The 15,322-nt window shown below is 35.8% G+C and overlaps 1 protein-coding gene across 1 annotated transcript in view; it reads left to right on the top strand.

Moving 5' to 3' along the window:
- LOC108729207 (paired box protein Pax-7) overlaps nt 1–15,322 on the top strand; it is a 40,538-nt gene that overhangs the window by 6,207 nt on the left and 19,009 nt on the right. Inside the window, exon 2 of the mRNA XM_018458206.1 lies at nt 10,359–10,416. Within this exon, the coding sequence (XP_018313708.1) occupies nt 10,359–10,416 (58 nt within the window). The remainder of the gene's footprint in view (nt 1–10,358; nt 10,417–15,322) is intronic.

The following is a 15,322-nucleotide window of genomic DNA, read 5'->3' as shown; positions in this document are numbered from 1 at the left end:
ACGCTTCTTATTAGACATTTCACAGTAGATTGAAAACAGTCTAATAATAAGATATAAAATCGAAACGTTCCTGTAATTCGCTTTATGAGTCTAGTATACAATTTTCGTTCCAACATCCTGCGCTATGCAGAGAAAGTTTAATTGGCCGAAGGACGGGGAAGTTTAAAGGTAGCACTTTAGCGCACAAAACCATCTGGATTAACCACAGTTTCTCATGGATATCGCCTGTCTCCTTCTCTCTTTCTATCCGCAGAAAAATGGCGGAATAATTCGCGAGGTGTTGACTCGAGAGTATACAAATCTTAAACGTAGAGCCTCTCCATAAACGGCGTTGATCAGATATCGCTGTTTACCATAATAACAAGACGAGTCCTCGCCCTGATTTTGGATGTGTTTGCGTGTATAAGCATAATAATAAAAAAAACATTAATCGCACGGTTAACATTGCAATCACTGTCAAAACGATAGGCACTCGTATTTGAATAGCAATGCCTAATTATGAAAAATGACACACATTTTATCGCTTTCTCACGCTCGTGTAAATTACAAAATTGAACTGGTTCTAGCATTGCGCTACCGTAATAACGATATGTAATTCTATGCGAGATACCTACACGTGATTATAAAAATTGTTACCTATCGGGAATATGTCGGAAATTGTTAACACCCGAGACACGAGTTGTACGCATTGTAACGTCAGATTGTTGTCGGGGTCGCCATTATTGTTGCAATAACGATTTTATTAGAACTATTGACACGTGATTGCAAAAATTGACGATCGCATATAACAGGATAATGTTATAGGATATCGTCTTCACAGCAAACGCTGTCGGATTACAATCCATCGTTACGTCGAATATTCGTCATTGTTATTATTGTTTCACACAACGTAAACGCATCGTTATGAAAATGTCTGGTTATAATAAATTTAATCAGTGTAACATAAAATTGTGCTTGCGCGCGCGCATCATGTCGATTCGCGTCGCGTGTTTGTTAATGCGATAATTCGAAGTCGCGGATTATGTGCTTTTTGCGTTAGAAATTATCGCCGTTGGGATGAGTGCAAATTGCGAGTAATGTGGAAGATTTTACCGGCACGTAATGACAAACGCAGATCATTAGCGAAGCCGCTTATTAACCGGCTTGGTTTGAAATGGTATCCAAAAGATTATTTGCCCCACTCATAGAATCGAGAGAACAATAGTCGAGAACGTTTAAAATCGTATCCCTTTCTTACATGAATGGATTGAAAAATTTCCGGAATTATCATAGGAAGTTGCTTTTTTATGTATTTTTATGTCATTGAATTGGCAATTCACTTTTATATGAATTGACTGCAAATTGCAAACGTCAAATCAATCTGTTAAATAGTTTGTCATTTTCATTTTACGAATTTTAAAAAAATCATCTTCTTTGTATTATTACAATTTTTTTAAATCATCTTTTTTGAGTTGTGATGATTTTGACCATTTTTTTATGAAGTTGAGTTAGTTCACTTTTGATGATTGTGTGATAGAATAATATTTGCTTAACTCATTCATTGTAATAACACGGAAAATCACGTTTCTTTTGCTTATGTCAATTTTAGAATAAAGAAGTCATACAATTTTAATCATTATCTGTATGTGATCAAATTTGTGAACACAGCTGAAATATTCAACTGTCTTAATAAAACATCTGTAACTAATACTAATCTCTTTATCTTCTGGCTCTTTGAGAAAGGAATCGGTATTGCAAAAAACTCTTCAATGTGAAGAAACTTATTCAGCGTAGCAGCAAAGATGTCACTACATGTGAAGGAATGCCTGAGCCTCGGGAAGGCGAATTGCAAGTGGGATTCCTCTTGGAGGCCGCGGACTTACGAAGCTCCGCGGTAAGGCAAAGCTCGCAGGACGTAGAAAAGCTCGCGCGCCCATCGCGGCATCGCTGCGCACGGTCGCGGAGAAAACAGGCAGGCAAAACGCGCGCACGGGGCTCCGGGTAATAACTTAATTTAAACTAAACTACAGTTTAATAATTCTCCTGGCCTGGGTCGGCCGTGGAAGATGCGCCGGCAACCAGCAATTTCAGAGCCGCCGTTAACTGCCGGTCGTTAGTCCCTTTTCAAAACTCCTCTCTTTCTTCCTCTCCGGCCCCGCGCTTCTCTCTCGCGCCGCCTTGCCCTACCTCGCGGGCTCCCTTGCCACCCTCTCTGCGCCCTCGCCCTCTTTCTTTCTTATACTTTCTTCGCCCCTCGCACCCTCGCACCCTCGCGCGCGGCCCGAGCTACCAACGTTCGGTCACGAGCTAATTTTCGAGCGTGGCTTGCGTGTCGTGAATATCGCCACGGGCCCTCAGAAATACTCGCGCGGTGCGGCGCGACCGACAAATTGAATCGTCCTCGTCTTTCTGCCTCTGGGCATCGCTTGCCGAAATACCGGATCCTGCGTGATCAGCCAATCCTCGCCAATAGATTTCACGAAGGTACCAAGTGATAATGTTTGATAATAACGCTTGATTCCCAGGTAACAATGCAAATCGATACAAAAATCTTTCGAGCAATGTTTGTATCATAATTAAGGAACAAAATTGTAAATTATATATTCCATCGTTTAAGCATATCTGATATAGTTGTAGCGTACAAAATATAATATATGTGTGTGATCAAAACTAAAAAATATTTCCTTTACTGAGGGATATTGAATTTGATATAAACAGTTATGTGAAATTACGTTTACATCGAATTTCACATTTCCCAGCAAAAGAAAAAAGTCCTTATTTTTTAGATTTGATTGTATAATATATTTTGTGCGCTAACGTATTAAATTCGTTATAATAAAAGATATAATTTACGATTTTTGGTTTCTCAATTATATTACAATGCTCACAACATTTTTAATTGATTTTTAAGAAAATTGTAACAATTCACGCAAAAGTTTCATTATAGGCACCAAGTTTTGTTATTCGCTTTGTCCGAATATGGTTTTCTTCGTTTGCTTTTGAATTATTTCTTTAAATAATCATATAATTAAATAATCATAATTAATCGTACATATATGTGTGTGTATTATGTGCACTAATACATATTTAATATTTTTTGAAAAAAATAAAGAAAATTAAATACAGGTACAATGTAAATTTTGAACGTTTATAAGTTTACGTTTTTACACATCTAGAAATCTCTAAGAATTTACATAGAATAAATGTATATACATCTTTCCCTTACATTAAAAATAACACAACTTAAAAAATTAAATCTTTAGGAAAGAGAGAAACTATTTTTTAACTTAAAGAAAAACTATTAACTAATCAAATAATATTGACAAAAAGAATATCCTCTTAAAAAAATGTGATCAAACATAGTTTCGTCACTTCCACAACTCTTAAAAAACTATCTTTGAGTTGTGTGATGATTTAGGAGTATAGAGACACGATATAATTGATTATTTTATATTATTCATCTTTATACAATACAGTCTCCTATTATTTACAAAAACAGATTAACATATTTTAAAAGGATTGTTAACCAGGATGTTAAACAGAATTATTACGTCATTTAAGAACGTCGATAACGCAACAATTCATCAGAGTTAAACGCCTGCGCGTTTAGACTCGGGAACCTCATGATCCTTCTATCTCACAATCTTTGATATCGTCGATATACCGTCCGCAAAGAATCACGCGACTATAAGCCAACCAAGCAGCCAGGCGTTTACGAAGCGCCGTGTCTGCAAGATTTCTTATCGTCAGTTTTCTCCGCGGCCAGAAAGAGGGGGAAAGAGAGAGGGAGAGAGGAGGGGGAAACATTAATTAAATAGTTTGAGTTATGATGGAGAATAGGTGGGGTGTAACGGGGCACAGTGGACGTACATATATAGTGGGAAGATACGGCTGACAGACTATAAATACGTCATATTTATATGCTCCGCTAATTGTCTTTGACGATAAGAATCTCTCTTTTATTACTTTCTGAGTTACTTCGCCAATTTCGCTTCCTGGCCCCAGACTGGCTTGTCTCAATGTCTTACAAATGCGATCTCCAGTCTGCAAACTGCTAAAACCTTGCTTCGATTCTTATTTCGGCTGGGCACGATTCTCACCTTGTAAATTTGAATAAAGCATTATTTATATGAATTTATGAAAGCTGAGGGAATTATGATTGTGTTATTTTAACAAGCAAATCTACAATACAAATAATCATAATAATAATAACAGCAATATCTCAGTAAAATATATACATTGAAGAAAACAGATATACATATCGAATATTTTAATAAACACTTGGAGATGTTGGTAGATATTTTTTTTCTAAAATAATTTTTAGTATATCATTTTCTTTAGTTTCTTCATCCAAGAACATTTTATCTTTAAAAAAATATATACATACACACGTATAAATATAATATATATAATTTTGTAAATCCGTTGAATTTTTTCGAATATCCACAATTTTTCATCGACCGAGCTAATTGTTCGCCGTAAATTAAGACGCTCTCGTAAAATCGCTCATAATTACAAGGAAATAAGGGGAGCGTTTATCAGCCAGCGAGTGGATTTTTCATCGCGACGACCCGCCGCGAAAAAAATGAATGAACGTCGGCGGACGCGGCATATCGATGATATATCTCATCTGGAATTATTTCAAATAAATTATCTCGTCCGTTGTACGTCGATCACAATGCCCTCCACCTCTTATTGTTAGTGCGATCTCGTTCTTCTTTGGAATGAACCCTTCCCGCGATACTGCGTGGCCCTTAATGTCTTCGCTTGGGGAACGTAAACGGTAGGATGATTTGTGAAGCGAAACGCCGCAGTGGAGAACGGTAGCTAAACAGCACGATGTAACACAAATTCGCTTACGTTGATCGTTTAATGTTTCTTGCGTAATTTACTGACGCCGATGGCGTAGAAGCTGCTGCATTCTCGATACGTATAGACATAAAAAAAAGTGTGACTGCTGATGTAACTTTATTGTACGGAGAATGGCATTTCACTTTATTTTTTAAGTAAAGGTCAAGAAGTATCTTTTACGATATAAAATGCTTGTTATGTATTGAGAATTTTTCATTTCAAAAAAATTAAATTTAAGTTGACAACGGAATGTAAATAGAAATAAGCCATTGGTTTCTAAATAGCTATTCCAACTCAATATTTATAATTTTCTACAAAACAATTGCACATTCCGAAAATTTCATAATGCAGTCAGAGAAAAAACATAATGGTGGCAATTATAAAGATAATAATACTAGTTTGATATGCAAAATTAATATACATCGTTATTGCAATTCAATTATGTTTTTCTCTGATTGCGAGTTATGAAATTTTCGAAATATACCGTTTTACTCGTGACGCGATGCACAATACACTTTCAACTATAATTTCGGCATTTGATAGTCGACGGACTCGGATGCTACCATCCTCAATTAGGGAAACGAGCGAGCGAGATGCCGTAAAAAATAACCCTTCGGCGAATTTGAATTTATCGCGCGAGGCACGCCTACATCTGCATCGGATAATACAACCGCGGGGCTGCCGTTTGCATTCGATTAATCGACGGTACCGCGTGATAAATCCACGTTTTTACGAGTGCGCGTTCTCCCGCGTGTGCCTCGCGAAAATTAACATTTTCAGCAGCTTGCTACATTCTATTACACGCTACCGTTCGCCATCGAAATTAACGACGATCACTAATATGTCGTAAGTGATAATGAAAACTATGGAAAGTCGCTAAGTCGTTCCACATCGTGTCAAAAGAACTCATGACTCACGACCTGACATCTTCAATGCAGCGTTGTTCCCGACGGATTCTGTTTGCGGGGATCTCGCCAACTGAACGGGGAATGCCATTTTTATTTCCATGAATATCTGCCGCATAGCTGTGAGCATTGTATTTCCACAATTTGTACTTGAACTGAAATTGATAGAGCATATTTATAAATTCATCACAAATAAAAGTAACAAGTATATGTTAAAGATTAATCAAATATTTCTAATTTATTTTATATATTACACTGAGCAATAATTTTTAGTCTCATTTGTTTCTCAGTAGGAAATAAGCGTTTCTTGTACAGCTTTTTATCGAAAAGAAATCGATATATTTTTCCAAAAATTCCATTATTCATTATTTTTAGAAATTCGGCTTAGAATTTTTTATGCAATAACGTACATTTGTAATACATATAATATATTATATAATAGTATATGTAAGTGCGAAGGTGGTAAATAGCAGACAGCGCATTGGTCTGCTATATTTAGAGATTCCAGGTTCGATCTCCGACAGAACTGAAAATTTTCGTACACTCGTAGCTCCTCTCGGAAGGCAATGGCAAACCACTGAGTAGTATACTTGCTTAGGAAATCTCTCTACCAAGAATTGTCGTTCGGAATCGGTGTTTGAACTGTAGGTCCCCATATACCGTGTGTACGATCAGTGTACGCACAAAAGTATACGAGAGGGAGGGGCGCCTACTGTATAACATAATGTACTACATAATTACATATACTATTTCTTTTTCAAGTGCCATACGTTGGTGACAGCATATGACACTTGAGGAAGAAATAGTATATGTAATACATTACGTTATGCATTATATAGCAGTTATAAGAAATTTAAATGTTTTTTTACAATGTATGAGACTAAATATGGTATATAAATTTTATTAAAAACAATTTTTAAGAGATATATATTAAAATATTAAAATATTTAATATAAATTAAAAATATTTAATATAAAAATATATGCTGATTTACAAGGTTTCTGTTTCTCACTTTGAGTAACGTAATTATATATTTTATTTCGTAAAGTAAGAGGAAAAAGTTACAAATTGTTTAAATTTGTAAAATTTTTGCAAAAATAAGGTTCTTAATATCTGTGGATGATGGAACTATTTAACCTTATATTTACTCCAGCAAATAAAGAAATATATAAAAATCTTCACATTCAGGTATTGAGAAGTGGAATTTTGTAAATCAATTGATATTCATTTATTATACATATTTACATACGTATCCTTTTTTTAATTATAACACTTATATAAAAAATAATACACATAATATTATTTATTTATATTATAAAATTGTTTGTACGAACTATATTTTTTAATAAATCTACTTATAATGACTTTATTTATAAGATTATCGGGCATCAAAATCTTTAAACCTCTTTAACTTCAGAAAATGTGAAAATTCTACAAAATTGTACTTTATTATTAATTATTGGTAATTATATAAAAGTTGACATAAATAAATGTATATTGTATATAATCACGAATCTGTATTCTTAAATACATAATATCTAATAAATTTTATCATTTACGACTGATAATGCACGGTGCCGATCGGTCATTTAAAACAATCGACTCGCCGGTCGGAATCTCACGCGACGACGGGGGATATAATATCGCCCGGCAAATGACACGCCATGGGGTAGCAATCCGTGGCTAGTAGTTAGGGTGGTGTAAGACTACGCGCCGAGGTCCGGCACGCAATTTCTCCTTTTTAAGCCAGACAGGTCGGCCGCTCGAGAACACTCGTAATGTGCACGCGGAATCGTACAATATTGACTTTCCGCACTCAGTTCGTGCATTACGCTAATAATAATTGGGATAGGCCATACTGTGTATCGCTCGCGTTGATACCTAAATTTACCTATATGGATCGGGGCAATTACATACAGATATATAATTCACCCCTTTTTCTTCTATGGTTTTGTGATACTGGAGTCAGAAACACATAAAAAAATAAAAATAAAGCGTAAGCACTGAGCCAATCGGCCAATCACAGTAGAGAATTACTTTACGTTTTTTATTGTGATTTGTCGATTCGCTTAATAGCGTTTTTCACTGGCAGAACTGGTGCGCACTCAGTGCACTTTAAAGTCGTTAGTACACAAATCGACGTAAAGATGTACGTTTAATAAAAATATAGAAACGAATTAAAAAAATCGCGAAATCCTCAATACATTTTATTGTGCTATTTAATAAAATATGTATTGGTATTTTATTAATTGAGATATCTCACCTTTATATTCAGATTAGATTAGTGTAAAACAGCTTTATAATGTATACTAATTGCGTACCAGTTCTACCAGTGAAAAACGCTATAAGTCTTATTGCTTTACGTTTTTTCATGTATTTTTATCTTGAAAAGCTAGTTTAAAACAGTATTTACATTAGAGCAGTAAGCCTTAAACCTTAAGAAATTGATCAATCATAGTCAATTATTCTTTTCACATTCGATTGTGATTGGTCAATTTCTTATGGCTTAAGGGTTACTACTTTATTGTAGACACCGTAATCTTCAATGTAAATAACGTTTTGTAAATAATGAAAATTCCAAAGGAAGCGTGTTAAATGAGAGGATTAATGTAAACCGAGTTCAGATTCTGAAACGAAATGATGACTCTTTTCGCATAAACATCCAACTTTTTTTACACCGAAGCGAAGCTTCGAGTACGATCTTTAAGGCAATTTTAGTTTTGAAGAACTGTCTAAGAGGCCGGCGCTATATTTTTTTGCCTCCGTATAATCTTTCTAATTGACACGTTAAATAAACACGACAGGTAATTAGTTTGCAAGGGGTGGAGGGGAGGGCGCGAAATAAAAAAGGTGCCGCCGTGAAATAAACACAAACTCGCAATTACATCTCGCGTCGCAGAAACAAGTTCAGGACTCGTGGACGCGTGGGATTTAAATGCGAGTATTTATTACCGGCTGGTTAAATTCCCAGTATTTACCGGGAATTAAGAGATACGCCGGCCGGCGCGGCCATATATTTCCCGCTTGTCGCCACACGTATGCGCGCGTGTTCCGGTGCCGTTTGCTCTCCCGTTGCCAAGTTTTTCGACACCTTCGAAAAGCCCTATCAAGCGGAACGATCGCGTCTAATCGTATTTATGATTAGATCTTACTCACAAATTGAATGGCTAACTATTCATGATTTAATTACCGACAATCAATGTAGCTTTTCTGCGCGCGTAGAGAGGACTTCAATCGCTTCTTAAAATTGCTCTCCATAAATATTTCATTACTTCCTCCGCCACGAAAACGTCATTAAAATTACATTAATTCAATAATAATTGCATGGTATTTTTTCATGCACAGTTTAATATCTTTACCGTAATGTATAATAGAGGAATATATAATAGAGGGGACAATACCTTTTTGTTTCATTGAACTAATTCAATATATATTAATGTGACACAACTACTTTAGTACAATTTTGTTAGTTATAGAGTGATACCAATCATGCTATAGGTAGAAGTTCTTTGGATATACAGAACGAACGTAATTTATAAAAAACTAAAGAGAGAAAAAGGCTGTGAATACGAAGGGGAATATACAATAGAATACCATTACCACTAGCATATTGCTTATTTACACGTTGGATATATGCACATATTCCGTTATCAAATTTAGTTCGATTGTGTTATTTGAAAGCCACATTTAAGGCCTCCAAGTTAGGCTGAAGTTACAAAATTAATACCAACATTCTTCTCAGAATTACGTATAGAGTACACTTTAAAACTGTTTGATACTTGCAAACCTGAAATGTAGCTTTTACGACACAGTAAACGCTAATGATTGTCATGTCAGTCGTCATGTTATAATGTTCAAAAAGACTGTGAAGAAGTAATTTTGACGATCGCCCCTAGAATGCAACGTAAGCTATATACCTACAAGACATTATGATATTCTACGACCCTCCACCTAATATTTCATAATTCCTCCTTTCCTTTGATAATAATAATTATATAGAATAACGTTAATGAAAATATCAAATTCCCTGAATCAAGTTTAAATAAAAATATTTAAACAAATTCACCTAAATTATGAGACTTAAGTCCTACACTCCAACATAATTTGCAAGTGATTAACGAATAATTTCAATAAATTATACATTCGAGATATTCGTTTATGCATAAAACAGGAATAATTGAATGTTCTATGCTTTTGCGTTACGAAAATACATTGATGAGAATCGATCCATCCAATCGTGATCTAGAGCCAATAAAGCCTTCCGAACGTCACTTCCGATCGTCCCTTCCCGTCGATTTAACCAGAGAGTCAGCCAACCAGGACCCACCAACTTCTTGATGCCAGTTATACATGATCAAGAATCGCACGAAAAGGTGTATTAATATATAATTAACCGGTCTGATTGTAGATCCTATCAGAAAAGCCTCTTTATCGATCGATATACCCACTACCCGTATTATGAGAAGAATCTTTTTTAAGTAGCTTGTTCTCGATGGTCTTCTCATTTCTTTTCGTTTTCGTCCTTTTCCTTGTGTTCGCAGCCTGTCATCAAAATTCACATGGTTGCAGTGTGTTCCACGGTCATGTGTCATTGACCAAAGCTATTGTGATCCGGTTTTGCAGGCCACATGGATATCCACGAGGATATAGATCTGGACGATCCAATAACACATGAATCCAAGTAACCATAGAGTCAAACGGACACTGTCCTTTTGAGAATGATAATCCCAGACATTTAAGTTTGATCATTGACTCAGATAAAAATAAACGAGCTATATACGGTCAGATATCATCGGACATCGTTCACTTTAATTTATATCTGCATTGATTATATTTGATCAGGCGTATAATTAAATGCACGTTACGTAACGTAGCGAAGATTCCTCGGGGCTCATTTCCATCGATCCTTTTCGGCATTCACCCGCCGGTTCCCGTCTCATCTTAATTAGATCCTCGCTCTTCGGACGTCGCATAATCAAGACGATCATTTGCATCGACTTGCAAACAGGATTTAATATCTCAGATTTTGGTCGCAGGATTAATGCGTGCATAATCGCGTCGCGCTACAATTGCGCAAGTTTAGGAACCCGAAAGAGATATATGGAGCGTTTTTTCTATTTAAAAATTTGAAAGTTGTAAGATAAACATTATCTATCACTTATAATTCTGTATCTTATTGTTAGTTTATCAAAGAAGCAAATCTAATAAAAGTGTTTTACAATACATCATCATAATTAAAGATGTACCAGTTTCTGCAAAAGTGACTGGAATTGGAAATTTATACTTAAAAATGAATGTTATACAAATGAAACAGTTCAATAAGATCAACCTTTATATTTAACAATACAATTTTATAATTTAAATGAAAATTTTTTATCTTAATTATTTTTTAAGAACATCTACCATCTTATTGTAATACTTTTTTTACTAAATCGCTCTCAAACTTTTTGTATTACTATCAAATACTTATACAGAAAATATAGAAAAATCTAGAAATTTTTACATATTTTCATTTCGTTCAAAACAAAGAATATAGTAGACAGAGATGAATCGAATTACAAGGCGAATTGGATTAATGAAAATTTGAGATACTTAAGCCGGCGGCACACGATGCTTGTTTTCCTGCTGGATTGCTAGCTGGATTAGAATCTTGTCACCGTATTGGCTGCGATGCTATCAGTGCCCGACTGTCGAATATGTGTCAAGTATCATTCTGACCCATATGCCCCAAAATTCACCGTTTGCCTGCTTCGTCTTCGCCATTTCCGCAAAATAGTAATCGTTAAACAAAAACACCTTTTCTCTGCCAAGTATTCCGTGGATCTTCATTTCGCACCTCGTGAGTCAGGTATGATGTTAGGAGTCGTTCTTGGAGCAAGTCGAAAGCCTCCTTTTCCCTCCACGCGGTTCTCGGCAGGCAGGGGAAAGAGGGGAATGTAACCGGGCGTCAGGAGGATTGATGGCGTCTAGATGCAAATGCAGTCGGTCTGGCACGCAAGCAACGTATCCACCTACCGACGCCTTATGCCAGTTAACGCCTTACAGCTTAATAATCTTGTTCTCTCTCCTCTCTCTCTCTCCCTCTTCTTCACCGTCCGTGTCCTTTATCACACTCGCGCGCTCTCGCGCGCCAGACTAAATTACTTTATTAACCCCCTTTTCCCGGGATCATTCTCCCAACCCTCCCGATCTCAGAGGACTAAAACGACCGGTCGGTCCTCACGCAGAAGCTATCCTGCACTTTGTTAAACACCGGTATTATTAAATTCGTAATAACGTTTTGAGAAGTCGTGAATATGCTTAATAAATAATTTATTTATGGTAATGTAAAAAATAATGAGTCTTAATAATGAAAACGTGCGTTCGGTAAACAATGATAATATATTTAAAATATTTTCTAAGAAGCATCGTATCCATTAAGGACGTAATAATAAAATGGAACAGTAGATGATAAAAAGCTGTTATTTAATTATTATATTAGATCGAGAAATGAATGGAAAATAACGTTATAATTCGGCATTATAAATCCATGATGTACAACATATTATTATTAAGTTTGTTTAATATTTTACTTATATTTATTAAATTAAAAAACTTAATCAATGTTTTTTGGTAGATTCTATATTCGAAGAAAAAATATAGTTCATAGTAGCAATTATAAAAATGACAACTATTTTGTATGTAGAAGTTTTATACATAGTGTTTCAATAACTACTTCCATTTAAATATCTTCGAATTTAAGTTTTAGAAGAAAATTTGTGTAACTAAAATTGCACGGTGCAAAGAGGGCTATCATATGGCAATAACAATTTTCGGTCAATTGAAGCCGTTTCGATTCAAGGTCAACTTGGTTATTTTAAATGGAATTATATGATTATTTTTGCATAACATGATATGATGTTTATTTATATATTATATGTATAAACCTCTTTACTCTTCGTTTAAACATAAATGAAATATATGAAATTATTTAAAATTAGAAATACACCCTCCGGCGGACACGAATGTATAAGCGTATAATCCGAGTATAGGATCCGTAACATTGTGCCATCTGCTCCGACTCCTATCGCTTTACGAGTGGCAACCGTTTGCGAGGTGTTTCAAGTTTCGGTTGAAATCAACGAATGCCAATTTTCTCAAAAACTATCAATTTTCGGACCTAATATACATAAAAATTACTCGTTTTTTAAATATCTATCGATTCCCCCAGGTTTGAAAGCGATCCGTTGTCGTGACCTAAAATCATGACTTTCTCTCGAAAAATACGCAGAAAAATACATATTTATTGCTTTACAGAGATTATTTTTTGATGCCTCAGAATAACCACGCAAAAATTGATCGAAATTCGTGAAATACATATGTGAGTCTCTCCTTATAAGAAGAACTTATTTTGGAACAAACGTTACAATTGTAAACGCAAATGGTTGAGCATTTGGCGCTCGCGTGTCGCCCCGGTCCTCTAGTAGGGTTAATCGCACTTTAAAGGGGCGAGATGCGGACGTAAAGTTTAGCTGACCCGAAATGGGTATCGTCGGCGTGTTACCTTCTCACCTGGAAACTGGTGTTGCTTACCAGGTAGGAGGCGGCAGTCTCTTGGGTGCCAGGATGTCGTTCCTAACGCTAATGACGTCGTTGACTCTCACTTAACAAGAGACTACCCTCTAAATGGGGGCTTGCGTCCTGGAAGCGGCCCGGCGGCGCTCACCAAGCCGGTGATTACGAAACTTGGATTCACTTCTGAATTGCATTCGTCGTGTAAGTGCCGTGTATGGAGTTCGTTTTGCGTTCGCGTTACGCTATTCTGTCACGACGTTAAATGGCGGATAATCAACTATCAAGTCTACATAGTCCGCATTTTTATTATCAAGAATAACAAAATATGCAAACGTCATAAGAAACGATGAGCATATTGACGACATTAGAAATCCTCAGTGATATTTCCGTACACAATTAGGACGACGGGGAGACAAAGGAATGATCGGTTATCTATTTGTCATAGCTATTCCAGTATTGATACATTTGAACAATGTTTAAATAAAATCGACACGCCACCGTTTGTCTGTACTACATTTATGTTGAAAATTGATGCAGCATGTTTTCGCTTCGCAACGTCACGCCATGCTACGCAACGGAACGCAACACAACGCAACAAAAGGTACGCGAATTGCCAGCCATTTGTGCCAGGACAAGGCCATGGTACATGATGCACAAAGGTGTTAGCTGGGACGACCCAGGTGTAATTTCAATTTAATTGCACGTTATTTCGGGCGTGTATACGTGTATGCGTATACGCGCATAAGGTAGGACAAGGACTTATTAAACACCTTCGGGCTGCACTTCGCTGCCTCACTGACAAGCTCACTCGTTTCGCCTTATCTGGTCTGCGCGTTCTTGCAAGATCAGGAAGGATCATGAAAGGAGAGGATGATGCTCCTTTTAGAGATCTCAATCTTCTCACGGTGGTATATCAGAACTTGACGATGACCGAACAATTAATTCCTTACAGAACTTTCCTCGTCAGGATTTCACTGAACTTTCGAACTTGAATCTTCCATCTGACTTCTCGAAGTTTGATGCGAGTTTTACAAAATGTGTATATACGTTTATCTATGATAGCGAATTGACCTTTAGAATCATTCTATTAACGATATATAAAGGAAATAAGAAGGTTATAGAATAATATTTTATTTTATTGAAATAACTCACAAGTTTGTAGTCATAGAGTGATTCCAATTATAAGTATAGAAGTTTTTCTATCTATGGAAAGAAAACTTCTACCTGTATAGGCTATACAAAAATAGAAGAAGTAATTTACAAAAAACTGAAGAGAGAAAAAGATTGTGGTTATAGAATAGAAAGAGATGTAGAATATACTATCAATTCATACGTAATGTAACTTTATATGTTGGATACACACATTTTGTTATCAAATTTAGTTCAATTACATCATATGAAAGTTACATTCAAGGTTTTCAGGTTAGACGGAAGTTACAAAATATATACCAATACATACTTTTCAAAATTAAGTAAAGAGTATATATTATATATATCTGTAAAACTGTTCGCTATCTACAAAATTGAAATGCAATAAATGACACGTTAAACATTAATGACCAGTGAGTATGTTGTAACATCTAAGAAGACTGTGAAGAAGTAATTTTAACGATCACTCCGCCAAAATGCAGCATAAATTATACAAGATATCGCGATATTCTACAACCCCTATTTCATAACTGTCTCCTTTTCTTTATATAGCAAATGTTAAATTGCATACCTTCTTAAAATAGAATTTGGTGCAGAAATAATCTCTCGAAATTCACTCTGATTTGGAAAGTCCATCTCATTGAAGAAGATATGAATTCATATAATTAAAATAATCTTACAAATGAGATAGGTTGTATTAATTATTACTTATGGGATCCGTTTTCGCTCTCAGTCTTTTAGTCGTTGTTTCTGATCGAACTCTTCCGGTAAAGGATTATCGCTCTTCGCGGCTGGCGAAGAACCAGTTCCGCCGATATCTACGACATGCACACACATTTTCTCTCTTACTCTCCTTCTCCCTCCCCCTCTCTCTCTCTCTTTCT

The sequence above is a fragment of the Mycetomoellerius zeteki genome, unplaced genomic scaffold (genome assembly GCF_001594055.1).
Source record: "Mycetomoellerius zeteki isolate Tzet28-1 unplaced genomic scaffold, Tzet1.0 scaffold707, whole genome shotgun sequence".
In the NCBI taxonomy this organism is placed as follows: Eukaryota; Metazoa; Arthropoda; class Insecta; order Hymenoptera; family Formicidae; genus Mycetomoellerius; species Mycetomoellerius zeteki.
Note: the sequence above shows the minus strand (reverse complement) of the source record. Positions and strands in the feature narration are given on the sequence as shown.